Source organism: Oryctolagus cuniculus, chromosome 16, assembly GCF_051225735.1.
Source record: "Oryctolagus cuniculus isolate XC-2025 breed Fujian yellow rabbit chromosome 16, ASM5122573v1, whole genome shotgun sequence".
Lineage (NCBI taxonomy): Eukaryota > Metazoa > Chordata > Mammalia > Lagomorpha > Leporidae > Oryctolagus > Oryctolagus cuniculus.
Genome location: NC_142882.1, coordinates 62,137,368 through 62,151,845, shown reverse-complemented (window position 1 = coordinate 62,151,845; position 14,478 = coordinate 62,137,368). Strand labels below are relative to the sequence as shown.

General features: G+C 39.1%; 1 protein-coding gene across 3 annotated transcripts in view; it reads left to right on the top strand.

Annotated features, from left to right (window-relative positions):
• The window catches only part of DPY19L1 (dpy-19 like C-mannosyltransferase 1), a 107,602-nt gene that overhangs the window by 56,590 nt on the left and 36,534 nt on the right, over positions 1 to 14,478 (top strand). For all 3 annotated transcript variants that reach the window (XM_051852895.3, XM_089315506.1, XM_089315507.1), the window contains exons 8-10: positions 3,428 to 3,519; positions 6,017 to 6,116; positions 7,907 to 7,984. In XM_051852895.3, coding sequence (XP_051708855.2) covers positions 3,428 to 3,519; positions 6,017 to 6,116; positions 7,907 to 7,984 — 270 coding nt within the window. The remainder of the gene's footprint in view (positions 1 to 3,427; positions 3,520 to 6,016; positions 6,117 to 7,906; positions 7,985 to 14,478) is intronic.

Below are 14,478 nucleotides of genomic sequence, written 5' to 3'. Positions count from 1 at the left end.
AGCAACCTTATAACAAATCCAGCATAGCAGTAAGTAGTTAGAGGTGGGCAATTTGTTTTAAACCTAAAAGTTATCCCGAAAAGTTGAGATTAAAACTAACAAATATCAAGTCAAAAGTCTTGGAACAAACCTGAAACATGATCTATTTGATACTAATGCTAATCACAATTTATAGGCCGTACTCGTGTTTATTTTGAAATTATGAAGAGAAAGCCAGTAGATTATGCTGTATCTCTAATATGAACAAATTATTTGAAAGTAGATATTGGAAAATCAAGCTGGGTATTGCTGAAATTGCTGAATTTTGATTCTTGAATGAATGATTAAACAGTTCAGCCTTTGCTCCGTGGAAAATAAAGGAAAGCCTGTTGCCCGCCGTATTTAGACAGTATTACATTGAAGTACTCTTCAGTGCTGTGAACCAAGTGTGGAACATTGTATGCTGGATGATAGCAGTTCCACGTATAAGAATTTAATTGCTTTCATTTTTTTTTAATTTTTTTTTTTTGACAGGCAGAGTGGACAGTGAGAGAGAGAGAGACAGATAGAGAGAAAGGTCTTCCTTTGCCGTTGGTTCACCCTCCAATGGCCACCGCGGCTGGCGCGCTGCGGCCGGCGCACCGCACTGATCTGAAGCCAGGAGCCAGGTGCTTCTCCTGGTCTCCCATGAGGTGCAGGGCCCAAGGACTTGGGTCATCCTCCACTGCACTCCCTGGCCACAGCAGAGAGCTGGCCTGGAAGAGGGGCAACTGGGACAGAATCCGGCACCCCGACCGGGACTAGAACCCGGTGTGCTGGTGCCGCTAGGCGGAGGATTAGCCTAGTGAGCCGTGGCGCCGGCCAATTGCTTTCATTTTCACAACAAATGGATTTCTTGTATTTAGCATTCACCATAAATTTATGCATTTGTATAACCGTTTTTGAAGTATGTCATGTGTATATATTTTTTTAAACTTTTATTTAGAAAATATAATTTTCCAAAGTACAGTTTATGGATTACAATGGCTTTTCCCCCCCATAACTTCCCCTCCCACCCGCACCCCTCCCATCTCCCGCTCCCTCTCCCATTCCATTCACATCAAGATTCATTTTCAATTATCTTTATATACAGAAGATTGATTTAATATATATTAAGTAAAGATTTCAACAGTTTGCACCCACACAGAACATAAAGTGTGTGTAAAATACTGTTTGAGTACTAGTTATAGCATTAATTCACATTGGACAACGCATTAAGGACAGAGATCCCACATGAGGAGTAAGTACACAGTGACTCCTGTTGTATATTTTCTCCTTTAATTCTTAGACTTCAGGGTATTGCCTTTTACAAGCAGTGCTCTTTTAAACCTGAAAGTGTGGACAACTAGAAGATTTTTATGTTCCATCCAAAGTTGTAATTAAGAAAAAATATTTGTTGAAACTTATGGTATGATTAAACAAAATCTGTTTACTATTTGCACATTACATGGGGTCCTCTGAAACGGCGAGTCTGTGCCAGATGCAGTAAAGCCACTGTGTTATCAGAGAAGCTGTTAAAAGCACTTTCACGTAGTTTGGATTCATTTGCCCTTAGCGTTTTGTAGGAAGAAGACCTTGTTCTTTATTACAGCCCTGTAATTGAATGTTCCTACTCCTACTTCAGGGGATGTAATTGAGTTCGAGAGGACTAAGTGACTTTAGCTAGTAAATGAATTTCTGAGAAATACCCGTGTAGTTGAATTTGGTAACAAAAATTGCTGTTGAACACTGTATGAAGAAAATTTTCTTTCTTTTAATTTTTATAATGATCTATTTTCAGTTTATTTTATACTCATAAATAAGTAAATATACTCTACAATAAGTAAAGAGTTCAACAGATAGAAGAAGAAATAAGAAAGGAAGGATGAGGGCGGGTGGGAACGTGGGTGGGAAGTATCCCGGTGCTCCTAAATCTGTATATATGAAATTTGTTCACCTTGAAAAAAAAGAAAAGGGAAAGTTCTCAAATTGTGTATTAAGTAATTTTAATATTTTCTTACTAGATTTTGCAAGAGACTTATAGTTTATGAGTTTTGGTTATATGTCTTGCTGTCAGTCATACTAAAATTTCTAACATACTATTTTCTTTGTTTAAAAATCTATTTTTATTTATTTGTAAGACAGGATAGAGAGAAGGAAGGGGGAGTTGGGGGCGAGGGAGAGAAAGAGAGAGGGAGGGAGGAAGGGAGGGAGAGAGGTGTCAATTTTCCATCTGCTGGTTAACTTCCTAAACGGCTGCATTGTTCAGGACTGGGCCAGGACATAGCCAGGAGACTGGAACTGCAGCACTTGGGCCATCCTTCTGTTGCCTTCTCACGCATGTTAACAGGGAGCTGGGTCAGAAACCGATACAGCAGCCGAGACTTGAACTGGCACTCCTTGGGATGCCAGCTAACATTGAGTGGTACAACTTAACCCACATTCAGAACCTGCAAATTCACATTGTTAACAGAAGCATCTTGTGTATGTAGTTCATTCATAAATAGCTAGCTATGTTAATTTCTTAGAAGATAGTAAACTCTGGTAGAAAAGAGGAGAAAAATTGGTTCAGATTTTCTATAGCAATAATAGAAATATCCAGTAGTCTAAGGTCGAGTTAAAATAAAGGAGAGATAATATTTCTGACATGGTCTTGGTAATGCTGTGTAGTCTTTATGTAAGCAACACTGCTTGACATGGAAGACATAATGATTTCTTCTAGTGTAACTAACTTAGTAGTTATAATACATTTGCTTACATTTAACACAGTGCCATTTTCTTGAAGTGGAAAGACGAACTTCTTACATTTAGAATACATTCAGGAACTTGACTGGATGCTGCATCTCGGAGTGTGTGTTGTTTATTTATCCCCAAAGTGAACTTTTTAGAAAAGCTGATACTTGACCGTTTTAGAATGTTTGCTGTTTCATTCTCTTTCCACTGTTATGTATTTTGTAACCTAGGGTAGCTTGGGCAAAGAGGAATAAAAAACCAAAATGAAATGTTCCTTTTAGTAGCACTGGGAATAAAAATGCTAAAATTGATGACTCTAAAGAGCTCTGAAGTATTGGTTTGGATCATTTTTGCTGCAATTCATAGGAAAGAAGGCAATCTGCAAATAAATAATCAAAGTGACACATTTCTAATGTTGGTAGAACATGTTTTTCCTAGAACTTCCCCCCTTTTCCTTTTAGGGTATAGTTGGAGTTTTTTGACACTTTTTTGTTGACATTTTATGATTTAATACTTGGCATGTCCCTTTCTCAGTGATGCTTCTTGCTTCAGTTTGCTGTTTGTGGAAAGTCTGGTAGCCTGTTTAATAATGTACAGTTTAAATTAAGTGTGAAAAGTACTAGAAGCAGCAGCTGTCACTTGGTACGCCTCAGCTAGCAAGCCTAACAAGTGCGCTGCACACTCTGCTGTTTTTCAGTGTACCCGCGTGATGTGGACGCCACCTCTCCGGGAAAGCTTCTCGTATCCATTCCTCGTACTTCAGATGTTGCTCGTGACTCACATTCTCAGGTGACTTTGACTTTTCCCGAGGTTTTCTTTTGGATTTTTGCCATAAAGAACTTAAACTAAAAGTTCTTAGGTTTTTGTAATAAAAAAGTCAACATAATTAAGATGATCTTGTTGTTATGCTGAATTAATAAAGCTATTTTAAGAGTGTAACTTAAAAATACGTAGTACCAAAGACGTTTCCTCCATGTGCTTTCTGATCCTCTTTCTTCTTTTAGTGATCCAGAAGTGACTGCTCAAGGAGCAGCAAATTCACTTTGACTTCTGTCTCCTTCCCTTTCTCAAGTCTTTTTCTGCCACCAGTGTAGCCTCCTAAAGAAACCATCAGAAAGAAGGGAATAATGGCCGTGCGAGAGTGTGTCCTGTAAGGCACAGTCCTGCAGAGCCAAGAACAGTTCACAGAATCAGAGCAGTCCGATACACTACATGGGAAATTGGTCTTCCTACATGGGTTTAGCATCTCTGACAATCAGATAGTAGATGTAGAAAGAAACTGCTTCAGTAGACCAAAGATATACCAGGAAAATTCTTTATAGAAATTAGGATTGGATTAGATTTTTCTTACGTTCATCTGGCTTTCAGCTAAAGAGACTGAACAGATACTCAAGCAGCAAAGAGAATAGAACTGTGAACAATTATCTCCCCTTTTGGTTGAAAATATTCAGTTTGGACAGATGCTGCCTTACTTCAGAGGATAAAAATAAAAGAAAATGGAACCTATAAAAATGTAGAACAAAGAAGAAAACTCAGATAAGAAATCCATTCATTGATCTGCCAGAGTCAGAAGGAACGTGTTGAAGCCCATTACGTCAGCCTTCTGATCCGTCTTCCTCAGTGGTGATCTGTGCAGGTGCACAGATGTCACATGGGGCAGTCTCCTGGGTGGTATCTTTAGTCAGACCTTTCCACTGTATGGCATGGGTGGTGGTTTTGGTGTTAGCTTTTCTCTTCTCTTCTCTTCTCTTCTCTTCTCTTCTCTTCTCTTCTCTTCTCTTTTCTTTTCTTTTCTTTTCTTTTCTATTTTTTTGACAGGCAGAGTGGACAGTGAGAGAGAGAGACCGAGAGAAAGGTCTTCCTTTGCTGTTGGTTCACCCTGCAATGGCCGCCATGGCCTATAGATCTATAGGTCAGGAGTCTAAAATGAGGGTCGGCAGGGCTGCACACCTCTTGGAGACCGGGGGAGAACCAGTTTTTGTGCCTTTTCCAGCTAGAGAGTCTGCCTGCATGTTTTGGCTGATGGCCTCTTCCATTACCAAAGCCAGCAATGGTGGATTGAGTCCTTCACCAGTCTGTTCATTCTAAATGTATCTTCTGCCTCTCTTTCAAGGATCCTTGTGATTACACACTGGGTTCACCTGGAAAATCTGAGGTCCTTTCCCTCTCTTAAAGTCAGGTGATTAGTCATCTTAATTGTATCTGAGCGTTAGTTCCCCTTGGCCATGCCACATGTGTATTCCTGGGTTCCAGGGATCAGGACAGAGACATCTTTGGAAGCCATTATCCTGCTTCACTGGCAAACTCTTTTCTTTATGTTCTCTTTGGTCTCATTGTCATTTTCAGCCTTGTTGAGCTCCTCCCTTCATGTCTGTCTGTGTCCTTTTTTTTCCCTTTTTTTGCTAAAAGTTCTAGGAGAATTTCTGTTCTTCAGTGTCTGCTTCATTCTCTGTTTATCTAGGGAACCTCTTCTTGCCCATGTTCCTGGCCACCTGAAGCTAGAACAGCTGCTGCTTTCTCCACTGCTGTTTCGGATTAATTGTTCTTAAAGATTTATTTGCTTATTTCAAAGTCAAGAGTTGGAGATGGAGAGACAGAGAGAGATCTCCCATCTTCTGGTTCACTCCCCAAAAGGCTGCAATGGCCAGAGCAGAGCCAGGCTGAAGCCAGGAGCTTCATGTGGGTCTTCCATGTGAGTGCCGGGTCCCAGTTACTAGGGCCATCCGCTGCTGCTTTCCTAGCCATTAATAGGGAGCTGGATCAGAAGTGGAGCAGTCAGGTCATGAACTGGCATGGAGTCTACGTGGGATGCCAGCGTCGTGGGCAGTGTCTTTATGCAGTGTGCCACACACTGGCCCTTTAGATTGATCTTGATCCTCCTCTTCTTCCTTGTCTTCCTTGCTTTCTGGTTTTGTTCTGTGGTTGGCTCTGCTCTCTTCCTTCCTGGTGTGGCTGGTTGACTGGAAATGGGGCTGCTTTCATTGTGCCTGGAGCCACAGCTTCTTTCTTGGAAGCTGCAGTCTTTTAGCTGGAGAGTCCACATTTCTGCTTTCCTGGGGTGGTGGCAACTTCTTGCCTTTCTTCTGAAGGATGATAACTTCATCTCTGTGGGACATCCACATGTACTGATGTTTCCTCCTGCCGACGTCGGTCATCTTTGGAAGAGAAGCTATTGTAACTGATTGTCAGGAGGTGTAATTTCTAATCAATTTGTTAGAGATTCAGATTTGGAGACATGCTAGATTATTTGTAGTTAAACTTAACATATTTATTTTATCTTTTCTAGGGCTACAAAACTTTACAGAGGAAGCTTGATTGCACTCTGCATTTCCAACGTATTTTTCATGCTTCCATGGCAATTTGCACAGTTTGTACTTCTTACTCAGGTAAGGTGATTATGTTTTTAAACTGATTTAAGCTTAGTGTGTTTGGTTATGTGAACTCATTTGTATAAAATTATAATTGAGATGTTATGACTCTAAGTCCTAAAAATATTTTCTAGTTAATGCTTTTGAAGAAAAGTTCAGGGTAGTGAAATATGTAAGATTTACTTGTTAATGAGTATTGATTAGCTTATCTTTGTTCTTCAGTGTTTGTTCGTGTGTTTAACAGAAGACTAGTGTTGTAACTTTAGTATTCGTCATAAATAAACTGTAGCATTTCACTTAAGTAAAATGTGTTTCTTTTATGAATAGCGCCATATACTCTTACATGTAGGTTAAATATGTACAGAGTAACAGGATAAATAGCTAGACAGTTCCTGTTTTATATAACTCCATTTGTTAGTCTGCAATTCATTTATCAGCTTTTCATGCACTGTAGCTTCCCTTCAAATAGAGGTATATAAAGGAAGGTATTTTGTTGAGAAAGGGAGTAAGTTGTGTTCAGATGAGGTAATGCGTATAAGACTCTGAACGTAGTACCTTGGACTTAGCCAGATACTAGTAAGGTTGACTACTTTTATTATTTTTTAAAATAAGCTTTATTTGTACTTACTTCCTCCTTTGACCTTATCTTTTAGACGCCTTTGTTGTCTTTAGTTTGATGACATTTTAAATCAATTTCTGGTTTAAATCATCTTCATGATTCTCCCCGTAAGATGCTATGTTTGTGCAGTTACTGGCTTAGTGCTTGGAGTGTAAGAACTTTTTTCTGCTTTCATTTAATGGAGATTGCCTGCGTGTTTTTGGACGGTGTATTATGTCTGTCTGTGGCGCTTCTGTTGAGTAAATGTGCATACTTGCCCTTCGGACGTCATGACAGTCACCCCTGCATACTACAGTGTTCCCCAGGGGTCACTTTGGGTGTAAGGAAACTTTCTTGTTGTTCTTATTGATGGGAAAATTTGTTGGTAGATTTCTTGGAGATAAAAAGCTTGGTGAATGAAACTCAAGTTTCATTTGGCTGTTTTGCCATTTGTCTATGCTGTATCTGTATAGTAAGAGAGGCATAGGATTGAATTTGAATTGATTTTTCCATGAAGAAGGATGAAGAGGAGTAGTTTGAGATAATCTCTTTAAGCAAGAGGTGTAATATCTTCACTTACTGAATTGATGCATCTAAATAATTCTAGTACTCTTAGAGTTCTTGATAAATACTATACAGTTTTCTTCAAAATGGAAAAAAAGTAAAAACTACGCTTGTGGTGAAAGTGCTTATAAAATTTGTTAAGTTTGATTATAAGTAGTGCTTGAATATTTCTATTAATGAAAGAGGGCACTTATAAAGATATTTGTAAAGAGTGGCTAACAAGTAGAATTGAATGTATTTTACACATATGTATTACATAATTATTTTTGAGTTTAATGTACCTTCCCCAGTTGTGTGTGCATTGTCATATGATAATTGTAATCTCATATTTTTTCACTGGACTGGGCTCTTGATCATTGTAAAAGTTCACAGTAGAGTCAACCTGATATAAAAATGAGCAGCATTCAGAATAATCCACAAGGCGGGTCATCATGTGGCTCATTTAGAGAGATGTGTATAGGAGAATAAAACACCAACCAGGGCTTGCATGTTAACATATTGATCATATTCAATAATAAATGAGCAGGTAAAAGGAAAACTAAAAAAACTCACTTTTTGTATAAAATAAATCCATTTGAGGCAACAATAATCTTCATTCTTATAGTTATTTTATGTATTTTTAATTTAATTTCTTTTTAAATTTCAGATTGCATCATTATTTGCAGTATATGTTGTGGGATACATTGATATATGTAAATTGCGGAAGATCATTTATATACACATGGTAACTTTTTTTATTGGCTGTTTTTCATTTAGTTTGACCTTAAAGTAAACAGGTTAATATTTGATTTGTTTATGATTGAAACTAGTTGTAACGTGATTCCGTAACTAAAACAAATATTGTTCAAACATTGCGGTACAGTCAACAAATCTGATTTTAAATAGGCTATCCAGAAAATTGTAATTTGTGTCCTATCTAATTGCAGTTGCTCCTAAATTATACATTATTGTTAAAATAAATAGCTCATGAAGGAGCAAACATGGAACGCCGTGTTATCCAGGAGCTGCCTATTAAAAGGAGGTGGAATGATCATTCATTGAGCACCGACTGCGGGCATGTGTACACATCAGTGACCAGAACTACAGAGACCCCAGGGTTTATGTTGCTGACATCTTGTGCAGTAGGGAAAGGAGGAAAGAAAGATAAATAATGCATTTAGTAAGCAAATGTTGGAAGGTGATAGGCATTATAGGAAAAAGAAAAGAACAAATCAAGGAAAGCCTGGATGGGCATGCCAGCATGATGGGGTGTGGAGCAAAGATTGGAGAAAGAGAGGGAGTTAGCAAAGTAAATAGTGCAGAGAGGAATATTCTGGTTTGGTGGGACTAGCTGGAGCGAAGGATCGGTATTTTTCCTTTGAAAACATTTGTCTCCTGCCACTAGTTTTATAATTTGTATAAGTTCTTTGGGTTTGATAGAAGTATTGAGACATGTTTCCACTACTATAGCATCGTCCAGAATGGCTTCCTAGTCCGAGAAGTCCTCTGTGCCCTGCCTCTTCATCCCTCTGACCCCCAAGTAACCACTCATCTTTTTATTGTTGCCATAGTTTTGCCTTTTGCAGAATGTCATATGTTTGGAGTCATACAGTGTGTAGCTTTTTCTGATGGGCTTTTGTCAATAAAACGCAGTTAAGTTTCCTCAAAGTCTTTCCATGTCTTGATAGCTCATTTCTTTTTTATTTGAAAGGTAGAGAGAAGGAGTGGAGGTGGTGGGGCCAGGGATGGATTTCCCATCCACTGGTTTATCCCTCAGATGCCCACAACAGCCAGAGCTGGGCCAACTCAAGGTTTGGAAACCAATCTGGCCTTCCACATGGGTGACAGTGACTTAATTACTTGAGCAATTACTTGCTACCTCCTTGGGTGTGCACTAGCAAGATGCCAAAATCAAAAGTGGAGCTAGGACTGGAATTCAAGAATTCTAATATGAAATGCGGGCATCCCACATGGCATCTTAATTAACTGCTGTGAAAATGCCCGCCCCAATAGCTCATTTCTTTATAGCATTAAATAACATTTTGATTATGTGGATGTACCACCAGTTTTTTTGTTTTCTTTTGTTGTTGTGTTAAAGCCATTCACTTACTGAAGGGCATCTTGGTGAATTCCAAGTTCTGGCAGAAAGCAGTTGCTGGATCAAATGATAAAAGCATGTTCAGTTTTTAGGAAATTGCCAAAATGTCTTTTAAAATGGCTGTACTATTTTTTTTATTCCCACCAGAAATGAATGAGAGTTCCTTCTACTCTATATCTTTGCCAGTTTTTGGTTTGTCAGTATTTGGATTTTGACCATTCTAATAGATGTGTACTGGTGTCTTATTGCTTTAATTTGGTTGAATAACTTTTCATATATTGACTTGTCTCCTGTATCTCTTCTTTGGTGAGGTGTCTGTTAAGGTCTTTTGTCATTTTTTCAAATTGAGTTATTTTCTTATTGTTGACTTTTAAGAGTTTTTTTATATTTGGATAACAGTCCTTTATCAGATATACCTTTTGCAGATATTTTCTCTCAGCCTGTGGCTTGTCTTCTCATTCTCTTGAAAATGCCTTTTTCAGGCTAGTGCCCTGGCTCAATAGGCTAATCCTCCGCCTGCGGCACCGGCACCCCGGGTTCTAGTCCCGATTGGGGTGCCGGATTCTGTCCCGGTTGCTCCTCTTCCAGTCTAGCTCTCTGCTGTGGCCCGAGAGGGCAGTGGAGGATGGCCCAGGTCCTTGGGCCCTGCACCTGCATGGGAGACCAGGAGAAGCTCCTGGCTCCTGGCTTCGGATCAGTGCAGTGCCCCAGCCACAGCGGCCATTGGAGGGTGAACCAATGGAAAAATGGAAGACCTTTCTCTCTGTCTCTCTCTCTTTCACTGTCCACTCTGCCTGTCAAAAAAAAAAAAAAAAAAAAAAAAAAAAAAAAAGAAGAAGAAGAAGAAGAAAAGAAAAAAGAAAAGAAAATGCCTTTTTCAGAGCAGAATTTTTAAATTTTAATGAAATCTAATTTGTCAGTTGTTGCATAGATCACACTAGTGTTGTATCTATATGAGTCACCACCATACCTAAACCATCTAGATTTTTTTTCCTGTGTTATCTTCTAGGCATTTTATAGTTTTGTAATGCATATTTAGATCTATGATCCATTTTGTGTGAATTTTTGTGAATGGTGTGAAATCTATGTTTAGTTTCATTTTTTGGTATTGATCCAGTAGCAGTTGATTTTTTTTTTTCTGCATTGTATTTATAACCTTTGTTCCTTTGTTGAAAGATCAGTTGACTATACTTAGAGGGCCTATTTCTGGGCTATATATTTGTTTTATTAATCAGGTTGTCTTCTTTCACAATACCATACTTTTTTTTTTTTTAATTTGACAGAGTTAGACAGTTAGAGAGAGACAGAGAGAAAGGTCTTCTTCCATTGGTTCACTCCCCAAATGGCTGCTTCAGCCAGTGCTGTGCCTATCTGAAGCCAGGAGCCAGGTGCTTCTTCCTGGTCTCACACTTGGATGCAGGGGCCCAAGCACTTGGGCCATCCTCCACTGCCTTCCCGGGCCATAGCAGAGAGCTGGACTGGAAGAGGAGCAATCAGGACTAGAACCTGGTGCCCATATGGGATGCCCGTGCCGCAGACGGAGGATTAACCAAGTGAGCCACGGTGCTGGCCCCACAATACCACACTTGATAACCGTAACTTTATAGTTAAGTCTTGAAGTCAGATAGTGTCAGTCCTCTGACTTTGTCGCTCTTCGAACACAAGGTGGCCATTTTGGTTTTCGAATCTCCACATTAACTTTAGAATCAGTTTGTCGATATCCACACAATAACTTGTGATGGTGATTGGAATTGTTTTGAATTTATAGACCAACTAGGAAAGAACTGACATTGTGATCAATATTTTGCCACCTTGTCCATAAACATAGACCATCTTTCCATTTATTTAGTTCTTATTTGATTATCTTTTATCCATGTCTTACAGTCTTCTTTGTATATATCTTGTAAGAATTTTGTTAGATTTTTAAGTATTTCAGTTTTAAATCCTAGTTATAAATGGCAGTTTGTTATTAATTTCAAATTCCACTTTTCCATTGCTGGTATATATAGGAAAGCAGTTGACTTGTGCAGTAGCCTGGATCCTGGAAACTTTCTCTAATTGTTTATTCTAGGAATTTTTGTTGTTGTGGTTTTTTTTTTATATCCTTCATAAATAATCATTTCATCTGCACACAAAGACTTTTATTTCTTTCCTCCAAACCTTTACACCTTTTATTTTCTTTTTCATACTGTATTAGCTGTAACTTTTGATTTGATGGCATAAAGAGTATAAATGAAGGGAACTTTCTTACCTTGTTCCTGATCTCATAGGGAAAGCTGCAAGTTTCTCATCATTAAGTATGATGTTAGCTGTGTTTTTTTTTAAAATAAGCATTCTTTACTAGTTGAGGAAGTTTCCTTCTATTCCTAGTTTGTTGAGAGTTGTTATTATGACTGATTATTGGATTTTGACAAATTTTTCTGCATGTCTTCATAAGATATGTGAGCTTTCTTCTTTAGTCTGTTAATGAGGTACAATATGGGGCTGGTCCTGTGGCTCAGCAGGTTAACGCCCTGGCCTGCAGCGGCGACATCCCATGTGGGCGCCGGTTCTAGTCCTGGCTGCCCCTCTTCCAGTCCAGCTCTCTGCTGTGGCCTGGGAGGGCAGTGGAGGATGGCCCAAGTGCTTGGGTCCTGCACCCCATGGGAGACCAGGAGAAGCACCTGAATTGCTGAGGGTCTGGTGCTGTGGTACAGTGGGTTAGGCCTCTACTGGGATCCCATATGGGCACTCGTTCAAGTCCTGGCTGCTCCACTTCCCATCCAGCTCTCTGCTATGGCCTGGGAAAGCAGTAGAAGATGGCCCAAGTCCTTGGGCCCCTGCACCCTTGTGAGAGACCTGGAGGAAACTTCTGGCTCCTGGCTTCAGACCGGCACAGTTCCGGCCGTTGCAGCCAATTGGGGGGCGAACCATCGGATAGGAGACCTCTCTCCCTATCTGCCTTTCCTCTCTGTGTAACTCTGACTTTCAAATAAATAAATAAATCTGTTTTAAAAAATGAGGTACAGTAAGTGGTTTTCAAATGTTGAACCAGCCTTATACCTGTGGTAAATCTCAGTTGGCCTGGTATATAATTCTTTTTGTGCATTGTTTGATTTTATTTGCTAATATTTTCTTAAAGTTTATTGCGTCTGTGTTCATGAAAGACATTGGTCTGTTTTTTTTTTATTGTCTTTGTTTTTGATAATTGGGTAATGCTGGCTTCATATGAGATCTGTTCTCTTTATGTAAATTAAAAAAAAGAAAGGGGGCTGGCATTGTGGTGAGGCAGGTAAAGCTGCCTCCTGTTATACTGGCGTCCCATATAGTTGCTGATTCGTGTCCTGACTGCTCCATTTCTGATCAGCTCCCTGCTACTGCACCTGGGAAAGCCAGCAGAAGGTGGCTGAAGTACTTGGGCCCTTACCACCCATGTGGGAGACCTGAAAAGTTCCTGGCTACTAGCTTCCACCTGGCTCTTCCCTGGCCATTGTGGCCTCTTGGGAGTGAACCAGTTAATGAAAGACCTCTCCCTTTCCCTCTCTCTCTCTAACTCGGACTTTCAAATAAATAGATCTTAAAAGGAGTGACTCCTTTCCTCCTACCTCTGGTGGAAGCACGAGAGGATTTTTCTCTGATACTCATTGTGGGGACTTAGTAGAGCTTTTAGAGGTAAAACAAAAATGTAAGAACTGTTCTGTGGATTAAGTTCCTGGAGTTTTTAACTCTCAGAGTTGTCCGCCATGAGCCTCTGTCATTTTGCCATACAGCTCACTCAGGTTTTCCGACTCCTGCTTTTCTGTCCTAGCAGGTCATGATTCTCTGTATGCCCGGGCTGTCTTGCTTCTGAGGCAGCAGTTTGCCCTGGCCTCAGTTCTCTGTTGGACCAAGAGGAGTTGTGGACTGCTCAGTTTGTTCAGCTTGTTATTACTGTTTGGACCAAGTGGCAGCTGTTAAACTCTTTACATGCTGGACACTTTTTGTGGTTTTGATTTGTATTTCCTTGATGATTAGTTATGTTGAGCATCTTTTCATGTGCTTCTTCATCATTTATATGTCATCTTTGGAGAAATGTCTTTTCAGGTCCTTTGCACGTTCAAAATCAGGTTATTTTTGTTATTTTAGGAATTCATTAGATATTCTGGATTTGAATTCTTTATCAAATATATGACTTGGAAACCTTTTTTCCCCATTCTGTGAGCTGCCTTCTCACTCTGTTGATATTGTCCTTTGATACACAGATGTTTTCAGTTTTCATGAAGTCCAGTTTGTCTATATATTCTTTCGTTGTCTGTGCTTTTTATGTCATATCAACAAAAACATTGCAAAATATCATGATGTGAAGCTTTTCCCCCTGTGTTTTCTTTGAAGAGTTTTATACTTTTAACTCTTAGATTGAGGTTTTTTTAAATCTATTTTAGGTTAATTTTTATGTATGGTATTTGGTAGTAGTCCGTCTCTGGCGGTTTCCAGTTCTGTCAGCACCAATTGTTGAAAAGATTATCTCTTCTCCATGGAAAGATCTTGGCACCTTTGACATGAAGTGTTTATCTATATATCCAAGGATTTGTGTCTGGTTTTCTATTCCATTGCAGTTGTATATATTTCTGTCTTACGTGGGTACCACACTGTTGATTACTGTAGCTTTATGCTACGTTTGAAAGTCAGGAAGCATGAATCCTTTAACTGTGTTCTTTTTCAAGACTGTTTTGGCTGTTCAATGTCCCTTGAGTTTCCATATGAATTATAGTGTGAAATCTTTGGGTAGCATTGTTTTAATATTATTAAGTACTTTAAAACACGGAATATGGAGTTATCTTTACACTTATATTTTCTTTAATATCTTTCAGCAGTGTTTTTCAGTTTTCATTGTATGTATAAGTCTTATGCCTCCTTGGTTAAGTTCATTTCTAAGCATTTTAATCTTTGATACTATGTTGAAAGAAATTACTTGTTTGTTTTCCTCTTCAGGTTGATTGGTTGTATACAGAAATTCAACTGATTTTTATGTGTTCATTTTGTATTTTGCCACTGTGAATTTTTTGTTGTATTTGTTGATTGTAATTGTATGTATGTATGTGCGCCCACCTACACATGTGTGCGCTTTAGGGTTTTCTCCATTTAAAATATCGTCTTAGAGCAGAAATCCTTTTACTTCTCTT